General features: G+C 56.0%; 1 protein-coding gene and 1 pseudogene across 1 annotated transcript; both read right to left on the reverse strand.

Moving 5' to 3' along the window:
- Nucleotides 1-11,439: 11,439 nt before the first annotated feature.
- LOC125695658 (gametogenetin-like) lies at nt 11,440-12,900 on the reverse strand. The gene is made up of 2 exons (XM_048950370.1): nt 12,433-12,900; nt 11,440-12,327 (listed from the first exon to the last, which is right to left on the reverse strand). Exons 1-2 carry the CDS (start codon nt 12,781-12,783, stop codon nt 11,929-11,931), a joined length of 750 nt encoding a protein of 249 aa, XP_048806327.1. The 5' UTR covers nt 12,784-12,900; the 3' UTR covers nt 11,440-11,928.
- Nucleotides 12,901-18,552: 5,652 nt separating this feature from the next.
- On the reverse strand, nt 18,553-19,826 carry LOC125696474 (AT-rich interactive domain-containing protein 5A-like; annotated as a pseudogene).
- Nucleotides 19,827-20,461: the final 635 nt, after the last annotated feature.

The following is a 20,461-nucleotide window of genomic DNA, read 5'->3' on the forward strand; positions in this document are numbered from 1 at the left end:
CAGGGAGCTGCAGGGCATCCTGGGCACAGCATGGCAGGATGGGAACATCCACTGCATGTCTGTGTTGGCTCTACAGAACTGCACAGGGGCACAGCATCTCTAGCAAGTAAACCTCTGCTGCTCATTCTGCTCCCTTATGTTTTTAAAACATGACACGGTCCAGCTCATTGTGGCCATGGGCCACAGCAGCTCTGACAGCATCCCAGTGCTGCGGCATCCCGCTGCTGCCTCTCCGAGGGGCCAGGGCTGATCCAGAGCAAGGCAGCAGCTTGGTGCTGCAGTGGGAAGCGGAGGTGTGTGGAGTGCTGTAGGTGTGCTGGCTGTGCCACGTCGCTGTGGGGTAGAGCTGGTGCTGCAGTGAGCCCTTGTGGGATGGTGGTGGTGCGTGGGGTTGGAGGGCTGTGCAAGCTGGTTATCGCAGGGCTGGGGAAAGCAGGAATAATGGAGATAATGGAGAGAGGTGGCTTTGGTGGAGTGCCTGGTTTTTCAGGTGCTCCAGAGGGTTGCTGAAGTTGATCAGGAAATGCAGAATCTCTCCCTTATAAATGTTTTGGGCTGAGGCACTGGGGTGAGTGGAATGGCACAGCTGGGTCTGGGAGCGATGGCTTTGGGTTCGGCATCACTGCTGTGCTTTTGTCATAGGCAAAGGAGTGGTCACCTCCCAGATCCAAACTGTAGGAAACATGAGACTCACCCATGGGGTGAATGGGGTTAATGGAATGGGGGTTAACTGAAGTAAAGCAACAGAGAAGTGAAGATGATCCTTGTGCAGCCCAGTAAAAACGCAGTATGGCCTCAGAGTGGTCAGCGGGGTCCCAGAAGAACAAGTAGGATCTGGGATCTACTTCACCCCGAAATCCCTGTTTTTCCCTTCAATCTGGCTTTTTTCCCATGACAGTGTCCCTGCTCCAGTGCCACCCTTATTGCGACAGACTTCTGCCATCCGTCCCATCTAAACTCTCTCTCTTTGCCCTTCTTTCTTGCTGCCCCCTCCAGACACCGAAGGCCAGAAGCAGAACAGGGCAGCACACACGTGTGCGTGTCTGTGTGCATGAACACGGCGTGTGCAGCGAGGGCTCTGCACAAGGCTGTGTGGCTTTGCACACCTTTGCCTGTGCGTTCGGATGGTTGCGCACAGGTGTGCCAGGAGGTGCAGGCAGTGTGTGTGAGTGCACAGGGCTGTGTGAGTGCGCCAGGAAGTCGTTGGAGCAGCAGCTCCTGGCTGCCGCTGCACAAATCGGGCCGTGCGCTCTGTGTCCATCTCTACTGGTGATGTTTTTATTGACCACAACCAAAGTTTAGTTGGAGTTGGGCGGCACTCGCAGTGCTGCCCTGTAACGCCGCGCGCCGCAGCGCTGCCGGCTGATGCTGCTCCTCTCAGTCCCTCAGCTGCAGCTGCTGCATCATCTCCACCAGGCTGTTCATTGTGGAGCACTGGAAAGAAACAGAGTGAGTGTAGAAACAATGTGGGGAGCTCTCCTTCAGAAAGGCTGATCAGGACACTTGCAGAACGGCCCCATGCAGCACAGCACGTTCCTGCCGTTCAGGTCGCTGGCGTTACTTCCCACAGCAGCTGCCTATGCTAAGATTCATGCTCTGCTGGGGGAACGAGGTTTCCAAGGTCGCAGTGCCCGACATGGCAAGGCTCCTTACGGCAGCAAAACCCTCCGGCCGTTACCAACAGCGTCCTTCTGAAGGCAGAGGAAGGCACCCAAGCTCGCCTGGGCAGCTCTCACTGACAGCGTGACTTCCTCAGACACACAGCTGGGTGTTTTTCTGTGACATCACTGCCCTCAGGACCTTACAGCATCTTTCACGGCTGTCAGACAGAGGCACTGAGGGCAACAAGAGCCGTGTCTGTGCTCGCCAAGGACTCACCTCTGCATGTGCAGCTGCAGCTCTGAGGGAAGCCTTCTTCAATTCCCTTCTCCTCTCTTTCTGTCGTCGTCTTCTTGCTATAAAGCAAGGATAAAAATGAATTCATTCTGTCAGCAGCAGAACTGTGTAAACATGGGTACCATAAAAGCAGAAGGCAGAAAAAAGACGGGAAATTTGAGCAGGAAGCCTCTCAGTGAATGACATTTCCAGGGGGACAAACAGAAGACCACCAGGCAGTTAAAGAGACGGGGTTACATAGTGTGGCACCTCACTGCCTTTGGACTTTGTAGGCTCCAACTCTTTCCCCCTCTGCAGAGAAGGAGAAAGCAAAGCAAACCCTCTGCAGCCTCGGTGTGCTTGATCAGGGCAGCAGCTGCCCTGCAGGGCGGTAGCACAGCACCTGCTTACCTCGCAGCTTGGAGCTCCGTGCTGCAGCAGGCCCAGGCTGTGCTGCTGGAGCCGGCACGCTGCCTCCGCTCTGACCTCTGGCTCTTTTGCAGGCAGGCAGCAGCGCTGATGTTTGCTGCTCTTCCTCCATGCTCTTGCGTTTACCTGCAGCCAGGGACTTGGAGACAGAGCGGGGGCACACGGCAGGGGCAGGTCTTCCCCCTGAGCTGGGACCTGCTGATGTAGGAAGCCCCCCAGCCTGCAGATGAGCTCTCCCAGAAAGCCCTTCCTGCACCGCTTTCGGGTCGATCTTTCCGTTGGACTCAGCACCTCTGTCTGTTATAATCAAGAAAAGAGAAGCAAGGAGATACAACGAGAGTCCAGTGATACTTTCAGTCTGCACAATGGGCCTCGATACTAGGAAACCTGATCTCGAGTGTACACAGTAAGGAATCTTAGCATCTTGGCTGAACGTTGGGTTGAGACTACAAAACGGGACAGGAAGGTAATAGTAGATCCCAGGGATTAATACCTCAAGCAACACACAACAACGTCAGCCCCAGAAAGAATAGACAGAGAGCCTAGCTAGAAAGACAGTGCACCAAACCCAGGTGCCTGCTGTGTGTCCATACCTCTCTTGGGTGCTGTGCCACACTCGGTGCTTCTGCCTTGCCTCTCTGCAAGGCTGCGCTTTGCTGGAAGGCTGCTTGCATCAGCATCTGACAGAAAGGAAACAGAGACATGAAGAGCATCTCTTTGGAGGAACGTTTTAGCACAGCCAACCAAACTTCTGGTCTTCCAGTGTAGTTTCTTCAATTTCCTTTCCTCTGCTACAGCCTTGTGCCACTTCTGCAGTCAGCACAGAACTGCAGTGCCCTTTCCTCCCTCCTCCATCACACTCAGCCCTGCATGCAGCCCTGCTTAGAGGCAGCACCCACACCACAGCTCACAGGAGCTTCTTACCTGGGGAGGCTTTCCGTTTCCCCCCGTGCCCAGCACCATCCCACGGACGCGCAGGCTCCGTCCCTGCAACGACAGATCCAGTGTGATTGCACAGACACCAGGAGCAGCACTGTCCTGTTAGCCCACACCCACCCCAAAACCAGAAGACGCTGTTCTACAGCCAGAGCAGAAACTGGTGTTCAAACTGCAGTGTGCTGACACAAAGCATTATGCTCTCATTCCTGCCAGATGGCAGCAGAGGAACCCCGGACTGCCTGACAGCTCTGCATTCTGCAGAGCAAAGCTGCATCAGCAAACAAAACGCTACTGGGTGCAAACGTCGAGACACGGATCTCTTGTCCCTAGAGGGAATGCACTCAGCTCTGAGCACCACCACTTATACACAGGCTTGTGTCTCGCTGCTGCCATCAGCTGCTGCTGTCGGCCTTTCTAATGCTTCCACCGTGGTTTCTGGACATCCCTACAGCACTGCAGCCGCTCAGAAGTGATAGCTAGAAGGCATTCCCCCATCCTTCATGACAGAGGGCTGCAGAAACTCACTTTTGCGTGGCAGTGAGGACGGCCCGTGCCCATCGCGTCCCTCTGTGCGCTGCCAGGCGCCGTGGGATCTCTGGCAGCCTGCTGGCTGCTGCTCCCAAAGGCGGGGAACCGCGCCGCGCTGCTTCTGAGGAGAGAAAGAAGAAACGTTGGAGGGAACGGGCAGCCGAGGTTTGCACAGAGCTTCCAGGTCGTGCCAGAGATGGGATAGCAGAGTGCTGAGATGTTCTTTGTCACTGAGGGAAAACACAGCCTGAGCCATGCCCATGTTATTAGCCCAGGCTGTCAGCGAGCGCAGAACCCAACCAGTTCCTGAGGTCCCAAAGGACCAGCAGGGCTCCCCCCGCTCCACCCCTTCCCCTGGAAAACAAAAACAAAGGAAGAAACACCCAGCAAAAGATACCCAGCCCTACCTTTGCTCTCACAGAGCGGGAATTGCAGCCGCGCTCGTCTCCATGCTGAGACATGATGGCTGACGTCTCAGAGGAAGCCCAAGCTCAGATGGTTCTCTGCACAGGAGCTTCTCCTGCTCCTGGAAAGAGCTGGCTTCACCCTTCCTCGATGCCCAAAGTCTCCTTTTGGACAGGAACCCTGCAGAAAGCATCCACCAGTGAAAAATCATGAGGAAGAAGCATCTTCCCAGCTTTCTGCTGCCGCGCCATGGAGTCTCTTGAGGAGGGCAACTTCTGGAAGGCAGCTGGCTGCGAGAGCTGCCTGCCACCAGGTCCAGTTTGGGTCTGACTGCCACGGCTTGTGTCAGCAAGTGCCCTTCTCCATCTCCTGCACAGCTCTGCACCCAGCCACCCGTGGGGCAGGGGGCACGAGCTGTGCTCTGAGAAGCTTGTGCTCTCCTTGCTTTTCAATGTCCAACATGAAGGTGGGGCTCAGCAGTGAATTTCCAGGGGAGGAATGACATCTCATCATCCTCATGGAATCTGAACAAGAGCCCTTTTCCCTGGAAACGGCCGTGCTGAGGGGCACCGCTGGAGCTGGGAACTCCTCCCCAGCCCAGCTTTTCTGCTGATACCTCCCGGCCCCCAGCCAGCACCAAACCCAGCTCACCTGGTCACTGCCCAGCCGGATGACCTGGTCACTGTGCCCAGCTGACGCACGCGCCGCAGCGCTGCTCCCAGTGGGCTCTCACAGGAAGATCAATCCAGAAAAGCACAGAGCTCAGTCTAGGTGTGCAGCACGCTCACCAGACCACCAGCTCTGCTCCAGCTGGGGCACAAACGCTCCCAGCCAGGCAACCACTGTGAGCTCAGCAAGTGCCTGCATCACCGCTGTGCTTTCATCATAGGGAAAGGAGTGGTCACCTCCCAGATCCAAATTTTAGGAAACATGAGACTCACCCAATGTGGTGAATGGGGTTGATTGAATGGGGGTTAATTGAAGTAAAGCAACAGAGAAGTGAAGACGACCCTTGTGCAGCCCAGTAAAAACGCAGTATGGCCTCAGAGTGGTCAGTGGGGTCCCAGAGGAACAAGTGGGATCTGAGAGGAGTGCACAGCAGTACGGTCCAGAAAGGTGCAGCATGGCCAAGTGAAAACCAGTAAGAAGCAGCATGGCCTCAGAGCGGTCTGTGGAGCCCTATAGGAATCAGCAGAAAGCAACAGGAAGGCACAGCTGTGCCCAGGGCCGGTGCCGGCCTCTGCCTCTGGCTTTGGGCCCTCGGCCTGGTGCCGGCCTCTCGGGCTGTGCGTCAGGCCTAGGCCTGGTGCCGGCCTTTCAGGACTGGCTTTAGGCTCCACGGCCGTTGCCAGCCCGCCCGGCTGTAGGTGTGGCTGTCAGCCCCGGCTCTGGCGCTGCCCCTGTGGCTGCAACCGCGGCATTACGGCCCAGGGCTGGTGCTGGCTCTCTGGCTGGAGCTTCAGACTTCAGGGCCGGCTCTCAGGCTGTGGCTTCAGGCACGAATCTGGTGCGGGCTTCTTGTGCTGTGGCTCCAGGTTTAGGCCCAGGGCCAGTGCAGCCTCTCTGGCTGGGTTTCAACCCTCTGGCTGTGGCTGTGAGCCCCTGGGCTGGATGCAGCCTTCTGGGCTCTGCCCCAAAGTCACCAGGCCTGGTACCAAATGGTAAGAAAACATGAGGGCCGCCCAATGGCATTATCTGAAGTATCAAAACAGAGAAATTAAGATGACTCTTGTGTAACCAGCCTGGGTCATCCTCTCGCTCAGGCACCGCATGATCAGACCCAGGAGATGTTGCCCCCAGGCTCCCCGAGGCTGGAGGCTGGGAGGATTTGGGCTCCCAAGCAATCAGCAAGCATTCGAATGAGTCAGCCCTCTGGTTTTTGTGAGGACAGACGAGTCCACCTTGGAAAGCCATCTGGGCAAAGGCAGAACAGCTTTGTTGTTGGGCCGCAGCACTCCGTGGCCAGGCGCTGCTCAAGCGCTGGGCCTGCATTTCCTCCTGGGCATCCACACGTGCTCTGAGTCTGCTGCAGCTTTCTGCAGGGTTTGTGGCTTCCTGCTGAGGAGCTCCTCGTGTTCTTCTGCAGCTGCCCCCCAGCATCACTGCTGCCTCCTCTGGTGCCGTGCCGGGAGATGCGTCAGCGTCCATCAGGCTGCGCTTCCTTCCTCCCAGCAGCAGCTGCTCCTGCACTGACTTTCATTCACACTGGATGCCGGCCGCTTCCAGCACCAGCTGACCTGCGAGACAGAGAAAGGAAATGTGGGATCAGCACAAATGCAGAAGCCCGAGGCTGTGCCACCACCACGTACTGCAGCCTTGGGAAGCCAGCTGCCACTGCAACCTTGGTCAGAATTAAAGCAGGCTCCGTAAATTAAGTGTGACTTCTGAACTGAAGTGATTGCCACAGTCAGAAATAAATACTGAAATCACTGAACTGTAGGTGGTTACCTCTGAATTCTTTTGCTTTGGGGAAAATATGGACTGGGAATTGAAGGGTATGAGAAAAACGAGGAGCACTTGGCAATTCAGGCAAACTGAGCAGTGCAGTGAAGATTGCTGCATTTCTTCTTCTCCTGGCCCAGAAAGGAATTTTCCTACCTTAAAGGAGGTACTTAAAAGAGGTACCTTAAAAGAGAAAAGAGAAGAAGAGCCTGACAGAGTAGACACGTTACAGTCCCACATCCCGGGTAGAAGCTGGAGAGCTCTCGTGGCACAAAGCTCAGGGCTGCAGAAATTGAGGGTGCCTCTAAGCTTTATAACAAGAGGTGGAATGTGAAACATGGGCACTTCCTGCAGAGCACATCACACAGCTGCAGGCAGTGCCTGAGGGGTAACAGATCAGAAAGGAAAACCTTACTATGTGAACGCAGGGACAAGCTGCTCTCTTCTTCTGGGCCTTTGTTCACAGTGAGGATTTCCCTCAAGAGCGCCGCTTTCCGCTCAGGCTGCTGCTGTCTCCAGCTGTTGGTCGCTTCCACTGCTGGACGCTGTGCCCACAGCTCATTCTGCTTTGGGCAAAGCCTGCTGGGTGAACTCCAAACCAAGGTCACAGCCACGCTAATCCAGCTGGTTTGTCTGGAAGGGCTCAGAGGCCACGCATGGGATCCTTTCTGCTGCTGCTTCTCTCCGGGCAAGAACCTCCACTCTCAGAGCAGCAGCCAAGAGCCAGAAGGCAGACAAAGCTTCCAATCCCCATGGATGTGGCTGTCTGCAAAGACAACAGCTGCCTGCTCTTCAGCAGGGTGACACTCACCCAGCAAAGCCCCCACCCAGCAGATGCCTTTCCTTACACTCAGAACTGTCTCACATTTGTGCAGCCCTTGGCACTGCATTTCCAATCCAAGCTCACATAGATCTCAACCATTCCTTCTGTGTCAGTCTGCTTGGATCCCCAGTTAGGGCTGCAGCTCAAGAGGTCAACACAACAGGAATAGCACAGCATGCAACTGGAAAACACATCTCAAGGCTGAGAAGAGCCAACCGTCTGACCTTGGGCACAACTCATCAAGAGCCAGGCCTTGCAAACTTGGCTGATCTGAGCATGCGGGAGGGGGCTGGCAATCAGACCAGCAGTGTCCATTTCAATTGCAGCTCCGTGTGGAGAAGAACGCCTAACAGTAATAGGTGTGAATGAGTTCATTCACAAGCTCACAAGGAGTTTGTTCTTCATTAAAAAAAGCATGCATTCCAAGCCAGAAAGGGAACAGCAGGAGTTGCTATCACTGGAAGACATTCCTATTCCCACACCTCATCCTCCTACCACAACTTTCCTTGCCTCACCCCTCGCCCCAGCTCCTGGAAAATGGCGCAGACTGAAAGTCAGCTCTCAAATCCATAGACTCCTTTCCCATTGCTCCATTAAAAGAAGACTTCAGACTTGTTTCACGCACTCCAACTGACCGAGCAGTGGTACCACAATCACTCCTAACACACGGAGGCCACTCTCAAAAGCTTCTAACAACTCCTGCCCAAGACCAACATCTCCACAGCCATCCTTCTCACGTGAGTCCAGGAAACAAATCCACAGCACAGCCTTTCTGAACTACTATCATATCAGTAGCATTTCTGGTGGTAGAAAGGCACAGCAAATAGTCCATCAGATACATTCTGGCACTTCTCCCATGAAAAACAGCATTCTTCAAACACCTGTGTTTCTAAAGATGAAAAACATCCAGTAAGCAGCAACGAGAGGCTCTGTTTTTCAATCTTTCCCAAGGGAGAAGTGTTCATACCCACTTTTCCTGACCACACAAACACGGCCCCAGCTGTCAGAGCCCTTCTGCCATAGCACAAGCAGACTGCACGCACATTAAAGAGCACGCACAGCCCCTCCTGAGGTCCTGGAGCCACGGCTCCCCTTCAGAGCTCCACAGCTTACCGGTGTTTCACACTGATGCAGCCTCACTCAAGGCTCATAGGTGTCCAAGAAGGCCTGCAGAAGGCAAGAGGCGGCAGCCAGAGGATAGGACATTTTCCATTTGTCATCCTTTTGTTGTAATAATCTGACTTAGCCTAACTTTCCTGGATATTTCTCAATTATAACATCTGTGCATTCCTTGATTATACATGAGGTTACATTATAACGTATGTGCTGGAAACTGTCTCCATATTAAGCTACATCATCATCTGTTTTCCACTAATTTTTGTTCTTTGCAGTAGGCATCATAGGTGAGACTGAACTGGAAAGTGAACGTGTGACTACTTGGAAAATGAACCCACTGCTGGGGAGAAAACGACAGGACACCCTCTGCAGGTTCCTTCCCCATCCGCCTGGGGCAGTGGCAGCAGAGCTGAAGATGAGAGCCCAGAAGGCACTCAGACAGAAGTGAAAATCCAAACCGTGACAGTAAGAATGAAGTCTTTACAGAAGTTTGTGTCACTGAATTCAGAGAACTGTTCTCCAACCTCGAAGACATGACTGTCTGCAATGGCGAGGAATCAAACGTGCAGCAGAGGAAACACTCTCTGGCTCCTTTCCCTGTGCCCCAGGTCTGTTCTGACATGGCAGCGAGGTGCAGATCTTGTGTTTCTCAGGGGGAGAAAGGAGTGACAGCTGAATCCAAACCTGGAGTCGGCTTGGGCTGGTAAAATTCCTCCTACAGTGTATGTAGGAATTAATGGATTTCAGGGAGAGATTTCAAAGAAAACCAGCACGTTTGATGGAATGATTCAACTTCCAAGCTGTGTCAGTCACTTCAGTCACCTGTTGTGCAACACCAGAAATAAAAACAAAACCCCAACTGCAGGGCAAAATCGGGATGAAGTGAAAATTGAACGGGTTTTGGAGCCATTCCAACATTTTTCCCTTGATTTTTCCAGCTCAGGGAATGAGAAGCAGCTCGAAAGGAGCTGGAAGCCTCTCTGGATCAACTAAAAGAGGTGCAGTAACGTAGGGATGCTGATGGCCTGAAGTGCCATTTCACCTGGTGTTTGTTGTCTGGAGCCACCGTGCGTTTGCCAGCTTTAGTGCTTCTCTCTTTAAAGCACTGGCAATATGGAATTGGAAGTTTGTCAGATGGCTTTAATAGTGAAGCTGACAGGAGCTGCCAGTGCTGCTGGAGCCCTGTTGTGTGCAGCTGTCTGCGATGGGTGCATGGAGCAGCACTGAACACCTGCAGCTTTTCCTTCAGACAGACACGCAGACTTAACCCTGCCTTATGCCTTCTTCCTGTGCTTTGCTGTTATTTCCTAGGATCCTGCAAGCTGTCTTTGCTGTTTGTATTTTGTCTCTAGCTTTGCTTTGCGATCTTTTCCTTTGCTCTGCTGTCTAAGAAGTGCTGAATCCCAGCCTGACCCAGAGAAGGAGCAGCTGAGGAAAGGACCCGGTCAGCCCTGCAGCGCAGCTGAAGGCAATGGAGCTCCGTGGCTGGAAGGGGTGGAGCCTGGCTGCCCCTCCTGGAGCTCAGTTGAGGGCTGGCTGGGAGCAGGGAAGGGTTTCTTTCTGGAAGGTTCTCTGCTGTGGAGTTGGTTCTGTCGGCGACTCCTTGGAGATGGTGAGCAGTGCTTTTCCTGCCTCTGTAATATGCTGCCATTGCACTGGTGTTTCTGCCGCTCCGTGTGTGATGGGCTGCTCTGGGCTGGGGGGGGACCTTGTGTGCGTGTTTGCATGACCCTTCCTTTCTGTCACTCTTCAGAAGTGCTGGGTGCTTTGTGGAGGATCTTGCAGGAGGCTGTCAGAAAGCTGGCTGTGATTTTGCTCACATGAAGGGACGCAATGGGAATGGGCGTCATTGCCACAAGCAGAAGTGAGCTGCTTATGTTGTGAAAGATAAGATCTTGATTATTGATTATGAGCAGTTGCAGTGCGATAGGGGACTGAAGTAAGTGTTTGTTTGGGAGCTCAGGGAAGAGCCATGAGAAGTGAAATGGCAGTTTGTGTTTTGGCTGTCAAAATGGGGGAGCTTTATTGGTCCTTGCTTGCTGTGCTGTGCCTGCCTGCCTGCTCCCTGTGCTTGCTGCACCTGGTACCAGTGGCTGTGGCCAGGCTCCCCAGGGCTGTGGGCCTGGTCCTGAGCTGCTGCAGCTTAAAGACCATTTGTGTTTGGGTTGTCCTTCCTGGAGCATCAGGTGACAAATGTGTCACTGAGCGACAGCAGGAGGGTGGGAATGCGTGGAACACAGCGCCCAGGGGGGAGACGGGCAGCCTGGGGAGGTGGAGGGGGAAGGTCAGGCGCAAGGAGAAAGTCTGCCCCCATTGGAGAAAAGGGCCTGTTGAATGGCTTGGGTGGGATGTTGGAGAGCTGGAAGTTAGTGAGGTGAAAATGTGCCAGCTGGGTACCGTTTGAGCCCCCCAACCCCACAAGTGCTGAGCAAAGCTCTCCAGTGCCCCTGGTGCTCTGTGCAGTTCCCCAGTAAGCTCCCGTTGCCTCTCGGCGTTGCCTCGACTCTCCTTGTGCAAACTGGGTGCCCCCGATGGAGATGTTCAGCCTGGAGGTGCTGGAGGAGCTCTTGGCTGCCTGCAGCCACCCCAACATTCCCAGAGGTGGGCATGGGGGCCTGGGGGGGCTTTGGTGCTGCATGAACGACTGCAGGCAGAGGTGTAGCAAAGGGAACGCAGGACATTTAATAGTGAAACGTACAAAACAGTGCATAAATGACAAGATTCCCAACCATTTCCCACCCCAAACAACAGGTTCTGATCCCACCCCCTAAAATTCCCACCCTCTGATCAGTTTCCCACCCCCCGATTAATTTCTCCCCCCCCGCTCCCTCCCACCAATAGTTTCTTCTCCCCTCCAATGAACTTCCCAGCCCCCCCAAAATCCCATGCCAGTAATTCCTTCCTCCCAGTTCCATCAATTTTGGAGTACAATATTACCAGAGTACATTTTCTCACCCAGAATTGCTACCCCACCAAATTCCCTCCCCCTCTGCTGGCAGGCGAGATCCATGCCCGGTAGCTACCCTTCCCTCCTCCTTGGCATGACTGCAAGTGCTTTGGCTTCCTCCAGAGAGGTGCTTTGCTGTGACTGGCAGCCGCAGGCTGCTTCTGGGCTGGCGGCCCTGCAGTTGCACCTGTGCTGGAGGAAGCAGCATGCCCAGTAGCTACCCTTTCCTCCTGCCAGGCACGGATGCTAAGCTTGTGTCCTGCTCCAGACTCGGTGGGCGTCTGTGCTTTGCCCTGGCGGTGCATTCTTTTCGGTGTTTGTTTGTGCTGCTGCTGGTGCTGCTGGAAGGGTTGTTGTGTTGCTGTGTGCCCATAACCGTGCCGAGTCCTGGTGCTGGCCGCCGTGCTGACAGCGGCAGCTTGGCCTAGCGCCGGCGTTTGTGGCGTGGCGCACGGTGGCAGCGCGGCAGCTTCCTGTGTGTGCCTGGGATGCTGGCAGCGCGCTGCCTGTGCGCGGTGCTCTGTCCTCTGGTGGTGGTGCAGGCGGGCGTTGGGCTGGTGGGCGGCGCGGTGCTGTCCCCGTGGTGCTGGTGTGCCAGCCGGCAGGAGATGCATGCGGCTGGCAGTGCGAGGCGCCTGAGCAGCACGTGGGGCTGTTTGTGCGGCGCCTCTTCCACGAGCCGCCCAGCGCGCAGCAGAGGAGGCACGGGGCGCTTGGCCGGCTCGGTGCTGTGCCCTGGGTGCTGGTGTGCCAGCCGGCAGGAGATGCAGCCGGGTGGCAGTGCGAGGCGGGGGAGAACCAGCCGGGGCTGCCTCCGCTGCAGCTCTGCCATGGGGTGTGCAGTGCGAGGTGCAGGAGGTGCAGGGGCAGCCAGTGGGCTGGGCAGTGCCAGGCGGGTGAGAGTCACCCGGGGCTGTGTTCGCAGCACCTCTGCCATGGGGTGTGCAGTGCGAGGTGCAGGAGGTGCAGGGGCAGCCAGGGGGCTGGGCAGTGCCAGGCGGGTGAGAATCACCCGGGGCTGCCTTCGCAGCACCTCTTCCATCGGGTGTGCGTTGTTTGGCGATGGCGGTGCGGGAGCAGCCTGAGGGCTCGGCACGGGCAGCTGAGGGGATGCTGCCTGGTGCCCACGTGAGTTGTTGAGGAGCCCAGGTTCAGCATCTTTGTTGTTGCTGAGCTCCCGGCTGGCCGTGGGGGAGTGAGGCAGCTCTGCAATGGAAGTGTAGTTGAGGCTGCTGGAGGCACGTGGGCTCGGTGGTTGTGTGGCAGTGGTGCGCTGCATCAGCCCCTCCCTTCTGCAGCTGTGCAGAGCACTCGTAGCTTCTGGAATAGCAGAACATGCCCCGGCACAATGATGGCAGCCTTCCCACCCCCGCTTGGTGCGGACACCCACCGGTCATCTGTGCAGACTGCAAACTCACCATCCATCCAGGAGAGCAAAGGGTCAATTTCGGCATCGCCGGCCAGAGTGCTGGTGCTGGGTGTGTCTTCTGGGCAATGGAAGAAATGCCCAGTGGGGCAATGCCAGCTTTCCCGCAGGCGCTAAGCGCAGACAGCCCCCAGCAGCTGTGCTGCTCCCAAACTCACCGCTGTTGATCCAGGTGAGCAGCTCGTCCATGTCTGCGGTGTCGTGCAGGATGCCTGGGTTGGCTGTCACTTCTGGAGAAGGAAGAAAATGCCCAGAGGGGCACTGCCAGCTTTCCCATGCCCGCTCAGTGCGAGCACCCCCCCGCCAGCTCTGCTGCCCCCCGACTCACCCTCGTTGATCCACGTCAGGAGCTCAGCGATGTCCTCGGCGACGTCCTCCAGGGTGTCTGCACTCGTTGTCACTGCTGGCCAAACAAGAGCATCCCCAGTGGGGCAATGCCAGCTTTCCCACAGCCCCGTGGAGTAGACAGCCTGCCGCCCGCCCTGCAGCCCCTGAACTCACGGCCTGATTGCAGCGAGGCAGCGCTGCAGGTGAGCAGAGCCGTGACAGGGTGGGAGCAGACGTCGGTGGGCGCTGGGTGCCCCTGGTCCTCCGAGAGCAGCACGGCATGTTGGATCGGCTGCATTGGCGGCTGCCAGGTGTCGGGCAGGGTGCAGGGCACGGGGAGCACCTGCTCCTGCAGGGAGGGTACCTGCAAAAGAACTGGGGGGGGGCCGGGGCAGCCGGGGGCCTGTGGCAGGCAGGTGCCTGCGGGCTGCGGGGGCTCCGCGTGGAGGGGCACGGCCCCGGGCCACAGCCCCATCGGCTGCTGGGGTGGCAGCGGCCCTGCGGGCAGGGGACGTCCTGAGCAGGGAGCAGGGGCGTGGGGGGGAGCCGTAGCTGGGTGCAGCCCCCCAGGTAGGAGCAGCAGCACCGGTGAGTGCAGCCCCGCAGTTGGGGTGAGGCCCACAGGTGGCAGCTGAGCCAGCGTTGATGGCAGCCCCCCGGGTGGGAGCTGCGCTGCCTGTCCCCAGACACCTGGTAGGCCGGGCCAGACAGAGGGCTGAGGTGCCAGGTGGGTGGCAGTGGGGACAGGGAAGGGTTGTGGGGGTACCGGCATCGGTCCGCGGACGGTGGGCTGCATCCAGGCGGGGTCCGATGGCGGCACAGTGGCATCAAAGCAAGTGGCGTCAGGCGTCAGAGGCACCGTCAGCGCTCGAGGGAATCTCTCTGTGGGGAAATGGCAGAAGGGGCACTGGGCTGAGAGCCGGGGCCTTGGGGTGAGATCCGGGTGCCAGGAGTGGGATCTGGGGTGCTGGGGTGAGATCCGGGTCCCAGGGGTGTTTTCTGCGGCTCTGGGATGAGATCCGGGGCCACAGGGGTGAGATGTGGGGCGCTGGGGTCAGCTGGAGCGACAGAGCAGGGGGAGCTGCTGCCTTACCTGCCATGACAGCTGGAGAGTGGCAGTTGGGGGAGCCCCTCCCCCCACGGGGGTTCTGTGACCGTTGTGCTCAGCCCCTTTCCCCCCGGCTTGCCATGCTTTGCCTTTTCGTACCCAGACGTCCTTCCCATCCCAGTGGTTTCCCATCCCCAGGATCAGTGACCGTATGGATGGGCATTTTGCAGCCCAGTGCCCTTCCTTCCCAAGGCTTTGCCCGTCCCAGTGAATAACATGAGAGAGCCCCAAGGTCCTTGGTTTATTAAGGGCCTTTTTCTCCATCTCTCAGTTGTTTTTTCCTCTGTTCTCTCTGTTGGTATGACATACGTGGCCCATCAGATAATTCAGCAGGGAGTGGTGTCTTCTTGCGGAGCTGTGGCAGGTGGGTGCATGCACTTCCCTGCTGGTATGACAAAGCTGAAGGTACCTGAGGTGTTTGAGAGCTTTGGGAGTTGGATGGAGAGTTCTTGACCACGGAAGAGCCCTTTGGTCCTTGCCGCCTTGGGAGAGGGTGGGATTGCTGAAGGGAGAGAGAGGTCTTGGAGTGATCTGAGGGGTGTAGGAAGGGAGCCGACAGGTTTTGGGTTCCTTTGCGGTGCTCTGCGCAGGCTGTGCCAGTGCTGGGGTTGGATTTTGAGTCCTTCTGAAAAGCAAATGAGACAAAGGGTTTTTTGTGCAGCCTGAAACCCTGCAACCCTGCTGTAGGGGCTGCAGCCCAGGGTAGGTGCCCTGTCTTCACAATTGCTGCCCACACTCTTCCCTTCTCCACAGTGACCACGGCCATCCCCTGAAGCTCCAGTCATGAAGACCCTGCACATCATGTCTGATGGCCGTCTGTCTGCGCTGCCCATGGCTGTGATGGGTGCAGCTACCTCATGTCCCCTCAAACTGCCAGGCATCCAAGCTTCTCCTTCTCCACCAGCTCTCCACTGACTCCCACACCTTTGCCACCTCCCATGTCGTGTGGTGGAAATGCATGGTGCTGGGGCGGGCCCAAACTCCCACCCTGACAGCAGGCACGTTTCCAAAGACTCTGCTCACTTCCTCATCCTGCTGGCTCGTGAGAAGATCCTGTTGTCAGCTCTGCCGACCGGCACAGCAGAGGTGGGATTGTTAGAGCAGCCTGGAAAACAGCAGGGGAAAAACCATTTCCCCCTTTGGCTGTTATTTGTTGAGAAATGCTCTGTGGTGAGTGTTGAGTCAGGGCCTGAACCACCAGCCCAGATGGAGCATCTGGGGAAAGGACCCAGTCGGCCCTGGGAGCGCAGGTGAGGGCAGTTCAGTTGTATGATGGAATGAGGGGAGCCTGGCTGCACCTCCCTTAGACCTCACTGAAGGACTGACCCTGCAGTGGACAAGGATCTGTGGTTGGAGATCCCTCCCTTGTGGAGTTTTTCCTGTGAGCCTGGATCTTCAGGGACAGGTGAGCACTTTCCTTTGTCTTTGTAACACCCTTCTGTTGTGCTAGTCCCTTTGTGGTTACACCTCCTCCCACTGCACTGATCATTCTGATTGTTACTGATGTCCTCTGCCCCTACCCACCTGTAAAGCAAACAAGGAGATGACAGAGCCTTTATTTGAGATATAGGAGCTATAGAACAGGATATCAAAGCAAGAGGAATCGACTCATCCCTCCCAGCAACAGTTTGGCAGAAAGTGGTGAGCTGAGGAATGCAGCCTTCTGCGTTTGAACTGCGGTGTGCTGTAAGGTGAAAGGGGGCTGAGGGGTGTGGGGAGGAGACCTGTGCAGACTGACTGTGTGTGTGCTGCTGGGAGCACTGCTGAGATGGAAAGAGAGGAAGGCTCCCCCGCTTGAGTTACTCGTGTGCTCACGCAGTGGTTCAGGCTGTGACCTGGCAATTCCACTGCACCTCCCTTCCTGCACTGTCCATGTTCCACCTGCAGGTGTTGCCCAGCTTTTGGGGGACTCGCTGTGATCTCCCTGTCTCACCGCTGCCTTGTGCACTGGGCTTCACAGCATCCTGATGGTGAGCAGTGGTCCTGTGGAGATGCTGAGCAACGATTGTGAGCTGCGCCCTTTTCCTGGACCGGTATCCCAAGCCCTTCTGAGCGCAGAGCCTGTCTCTCTTTCCCTGGGGTTCTATGGATCAGTCAGCAAGATGGGACTTTGCCAGCCAGCTGGTTTCAGCTTCACCACCTGAATGACAGCAGGGCAGTCCTGCAGCTCATGGCAGCCCTACGGCTCTGCTCCTTTGCCAGGCTGGAGAGCTGAATCAGCTCCGATTCTGCAGATCCTTCCCTGAGCCCTGCTGCTGATCACCGATACTTGTGCATGCTCTGGGCCACATCAGGACTGGAAAAAGGAGTAGACATCAGGCGGAAGGATCTGGCCTTCTGCTGGGTGACAGCCACCTGCATGGCCTGTTCCTGCTTTCTCTTTTCCCCAGGGGACATTGTGCTTCCCAAGCAGTGCGTGGAGCTTTCTGATGGGAGTGAGCAGCAAGGAACCGACTGAATCATGGAATCACAAGGTTGGAAACGACCTGTAAGAGTCTCAGCTATGGAGGTCCTATAAGGGTCTCAGCTTCCTTCCTGCCCTGCGCTTGACTGAGGGACCCTGTGACCAGCTCAGAGGTAAGAGGGGGCCATGGGCCCAGCTCTGCCAGCTTTCACTGCGGAAGGGAGCAGTTCAGGGAAAGACACAGCCTGGGTGAGCCTGAGCTTTACTCTAGCATCTGAGGGAGCTGTGGACATCAGCTGTGGACACGATTCATAGAGGTGTGGGTCAGCTGTGGATGCGCAGTGTTCTTAAGCAGCCCAGCTGTATCTCACAGGCTGTAGTCACAATTTCTCTGTGAGGCTGAGATACCCTGAGGATCGTGGCATCTCTCACTTTGCTCTCATGCCCTTGCTCATAGTCTCTGAGGAACGACTTGAGCCCTGTGACCACGTCCTCACTCATGTGCTGGAGTCACCTTTGTGCCTTTTGGTGTCAGGGCTCTTGGGGCAAAACGTGCCTGGACACTGCCACACATTTAATCCCTTTCTGCTGTGCACGCTGGAGGATGCAGAACTGGCTGGGTCTGTGATGCTTTATGAAGCTGGTCTGACCTCTTTCAGCAGCAGTGAGATCTCTTCTCACCTAGTCTAACCCTTAGAGCAGCATGGAGTGACCAGTGCAATGGAAAGAGCAGAAGTGTTCCTTCAGAGCTGATTTACCCCTGCGCCTGCTGTGTTTCTTTTCACTTTTTGTGGATGAGCAAGTGCCCCTTTAGGGATGAGCATCTCCTTGCTCCTTCCATTTTACAGCTCATAGCAAGGTGCTCAAGACACCCCACAGTTGTGGGGAGCAGCTGGCACAAGAGAACTAAGTCTTGAGGCTGCAGCAAAGATTTTGGGTCATTTGCAGTGGCTCAGTGGGAGCTTGCAGAGGCAAAAAGCAGCTGGAGATGTGCTCTGCAGTTCTGTGCTGGTTTGCAGATTCCTCAGGAGTGGTCCTGGGTCATCTGGCTTCCACCAAGAGCGCTCCTTGTCTCTCCACAGATCACATCCCAGGTGCTGTCTGTCTGTCTGTGGTAGATTCCAGAGCAAGGAGGCCTCTCCATGCCATCGCTGCACATTGATTTCAGCCTGTGGCACCCCCATTGGGACACATGGATGCTCCAGGAAACAGCTGTGAGCCCTGGGGCTGGAATAAAGATGCCAAAAACAATGTAGAAAAAAACCCAGAGGAAAGTCTCAGTTTGTGCAGGAAACTCTCAGGCAACACACCTGCTAAGGTGAAGCTGTTTTTCGCCTGCAACCTAGCCCTAATTCCAGGAATCAAGCATACCCCACACACCACCAGCTGGGACCATCTGGTGAGGTTTGTTTTGGATGCTACTCTCCCGCACCCCTTTTGGAGCAGCCAGTGTGCTTGCCATGGATGCTTGCTGCTGTCCTGAGCCCTTTATAACCTCAGTAGCCCCTGCTGTAAGGCAGCATACTTGAGCACTAAAATGGCATGGTTTTGTAGGAGGGAGCAGGGGCTTTGTACTAGGGAGCTGCAGAGCATCCTGGGCACAGCATGGCAGGATGGGAACATCCACTGCATGTCTGTGTTGGCTCTACAGAACTGCACAGGGGCACAGCATCTCTAGCAAGAAAACCTCTGCAGCTCATTCTGCTCCCTTATGTTTTTAAAACATGACACGGTCCAGCTGATTTTGGCCATGGGCCACAGCAGCTCTGACAGCATCCCAGTGCTACGGCATCCCGCTGCTGCCTCTCCGAGGGGCCAGGGCTGATCCAGAGCAAGGCAGCAGCTTGGTGCTGCAGTGGGAAACGGAGGTGTGTGGAGTGCTATAGGTGTGCTGGCTGTGCCACGTCGCTGTGGGGTAGAGCTGGTGCTGCAGTGAGCCCTTGTGGGATGGTGGTGGTGCGTGGGGTTGGAGGGCTGTGCAAGCTGGTTATCGCAGGGCTGGGGAAAGCAGGAATAATGGAGATAATGGAGAGAGGTGGCTTTGGTGGGGCTGCCTGATTTTTTCAGGTGCTCCAGAGGGTTGCTGAAGTTGATCAGGAAATGCAGCATCTCTCCCTTGTAAATGTTTTGAACTGAGGCACTGGGATGAGTGGAATGGCACAGCTGGGTCTGGGAGTGATGGCTTTGGGTTCAGCCAATTCTTGGTATCCCCTGGGTGAGCCAGTGCCCTTGCCCCTGCCTTCAGTTTCACGGACAAAGTGGGAAACAGCCTGCAGGCCCAAGGCTGCCTCGTCCTGTTCCACTTGGCTGTGGGTGGTGTGGGGCTCTGTGCCAGTGGGCTGAAGTCGGCCCCAGGGGCACCCAGCAGGCTCTGACAGCAGCAGAGGTGGCTGGCTGCGGGCTCTCTCTGCTCCACGCTTTGGTTCACAGGTCTTGGGCTGCTCCCAGTCGTCCTCCGTGTCCTCGGGTTGTGGTTCCAAGAAATCCTTCAAGTTGGAGAAGTATCCCCCAAAGGGCTGGCAGCTGATGTGTTTCAGCAGCTGACTGCAGTATGCATGAAAGAAGCCGGTGAAGACAGCGGGTGCAGGGCCCCCATCCTCAGCTCTTGGGTAAGGCTGTGTGTCCTGCCAGGGGTGCACTGCGATGGGTCCTGCCTCACTCCAGCCTCCCCTGGATGCGTCCTTCAATCCTTGTGTCTCTGGGCTCCTCTGCTCCTTGAAGTGGGGGTTGGCTGCCAGCCGGCTGGGCTCTGGGTTGGGGTGAGTGCTGCTCGCTGCCCCATTGCCCTCCAGGCAGTGCTGTTAGTGGCAGTGGCAGGACTCTGCCTCACTCAGCTGGGCCAGCAGCTTCTTCTTGGCCAGCAGAGACATGATGGGGTGGTTGCCTTAGGAGTAAAAGCTGGAAAAGAGGCACTTGCAGGCTTCAGTGTGGGCACAGCGAGTGCCAGGCCACCCCCCAGAGGGGCTGTGCCCGGGCCGTGGGGCTGGCACATTGCTCCACTGGCCAGCCTTGCTTGTGGGCCTCTGTTTGGTCTTCCTGGGTGGGGAATGCAGCCATTAGGAGGTACCCGGAGGGGCAAATCTGCTCAATGCATCTTTAAGATGGGGAAGAAGAGTATACGTATCTGAGAATACCTCACTGGTGTAAAAATGTCAGCACTGATGGATATCTGTGATGGAAGCTTGTGTGGGAGCAATAATTCAGTAATAAAATAGGTCAGATCCTTACGCTGAAGTTGGGTACCTTACAAGAACCATTTTGTAATTTTGTTTGACAGTTGCTCTGCATGATGTGGATGGTGGAGCTGTGAGGATGTGATCCATTTCCAGTTGTGAACAGGATTGCTCTCAGAGCTGCTGCGGTAAGATGTGTGTGAGCTGACTGTAAGCTGAAACTAATTGCCTCTGAATATCAATGTGTGTGTGGGGATTTTGTTTTTAATTCTGGGATTTCATCCTTGCCCTACAGCAGCTCTGAAGAGGCCCTTGTTTTCCCAAACCCTTCTTTGCTGCTAATTGAGGCTGATGGCAAGTGCTGTGCTTTGGGCCCTTTGCTTTTAGTTTCTGTGGCCTGTGTAACCTGGAGGGTGCTTTCTTTCACGTTTTTTTTTGTTTGCTAGCCACCTCTTTGGTAGATAAGATTTATTAGGGATGTTCTTGCTTTCCTGTGGTGGCTATGTGTAGGTGCAGGAC

The sequence above is a fragment of the Lagopus muta genome, chromosome 7, assembly GCF_023343835.1.
Source record: "Lagopus muta isolate bLagMut1 chromosome 7, bLagMut1 primary, whole genome shotgun sequence".
Classification (NCBI taxonomy): Eukaryota; Metazoa; Chordata; class Aves; order Galliformes; family Phasianidae; genus Lagopus; species Lagopus muta.

Coding starts and splice junctions, on each gene's coding strand:
- LOC125695658 (XM_048950370.1), bottom strand. CDS start 12,783: ATGCAGCGCACCACTGCCACACAACCACCGAGCCCACGTGCCTCCAGC. Junction 12,328..12,432: donor CTGCACACCCCATGGCAGAG/GTGCTGCGAACA, acceptor CCCATGGCAGAG/CTGCAGCGGAGGCAGCCCCG.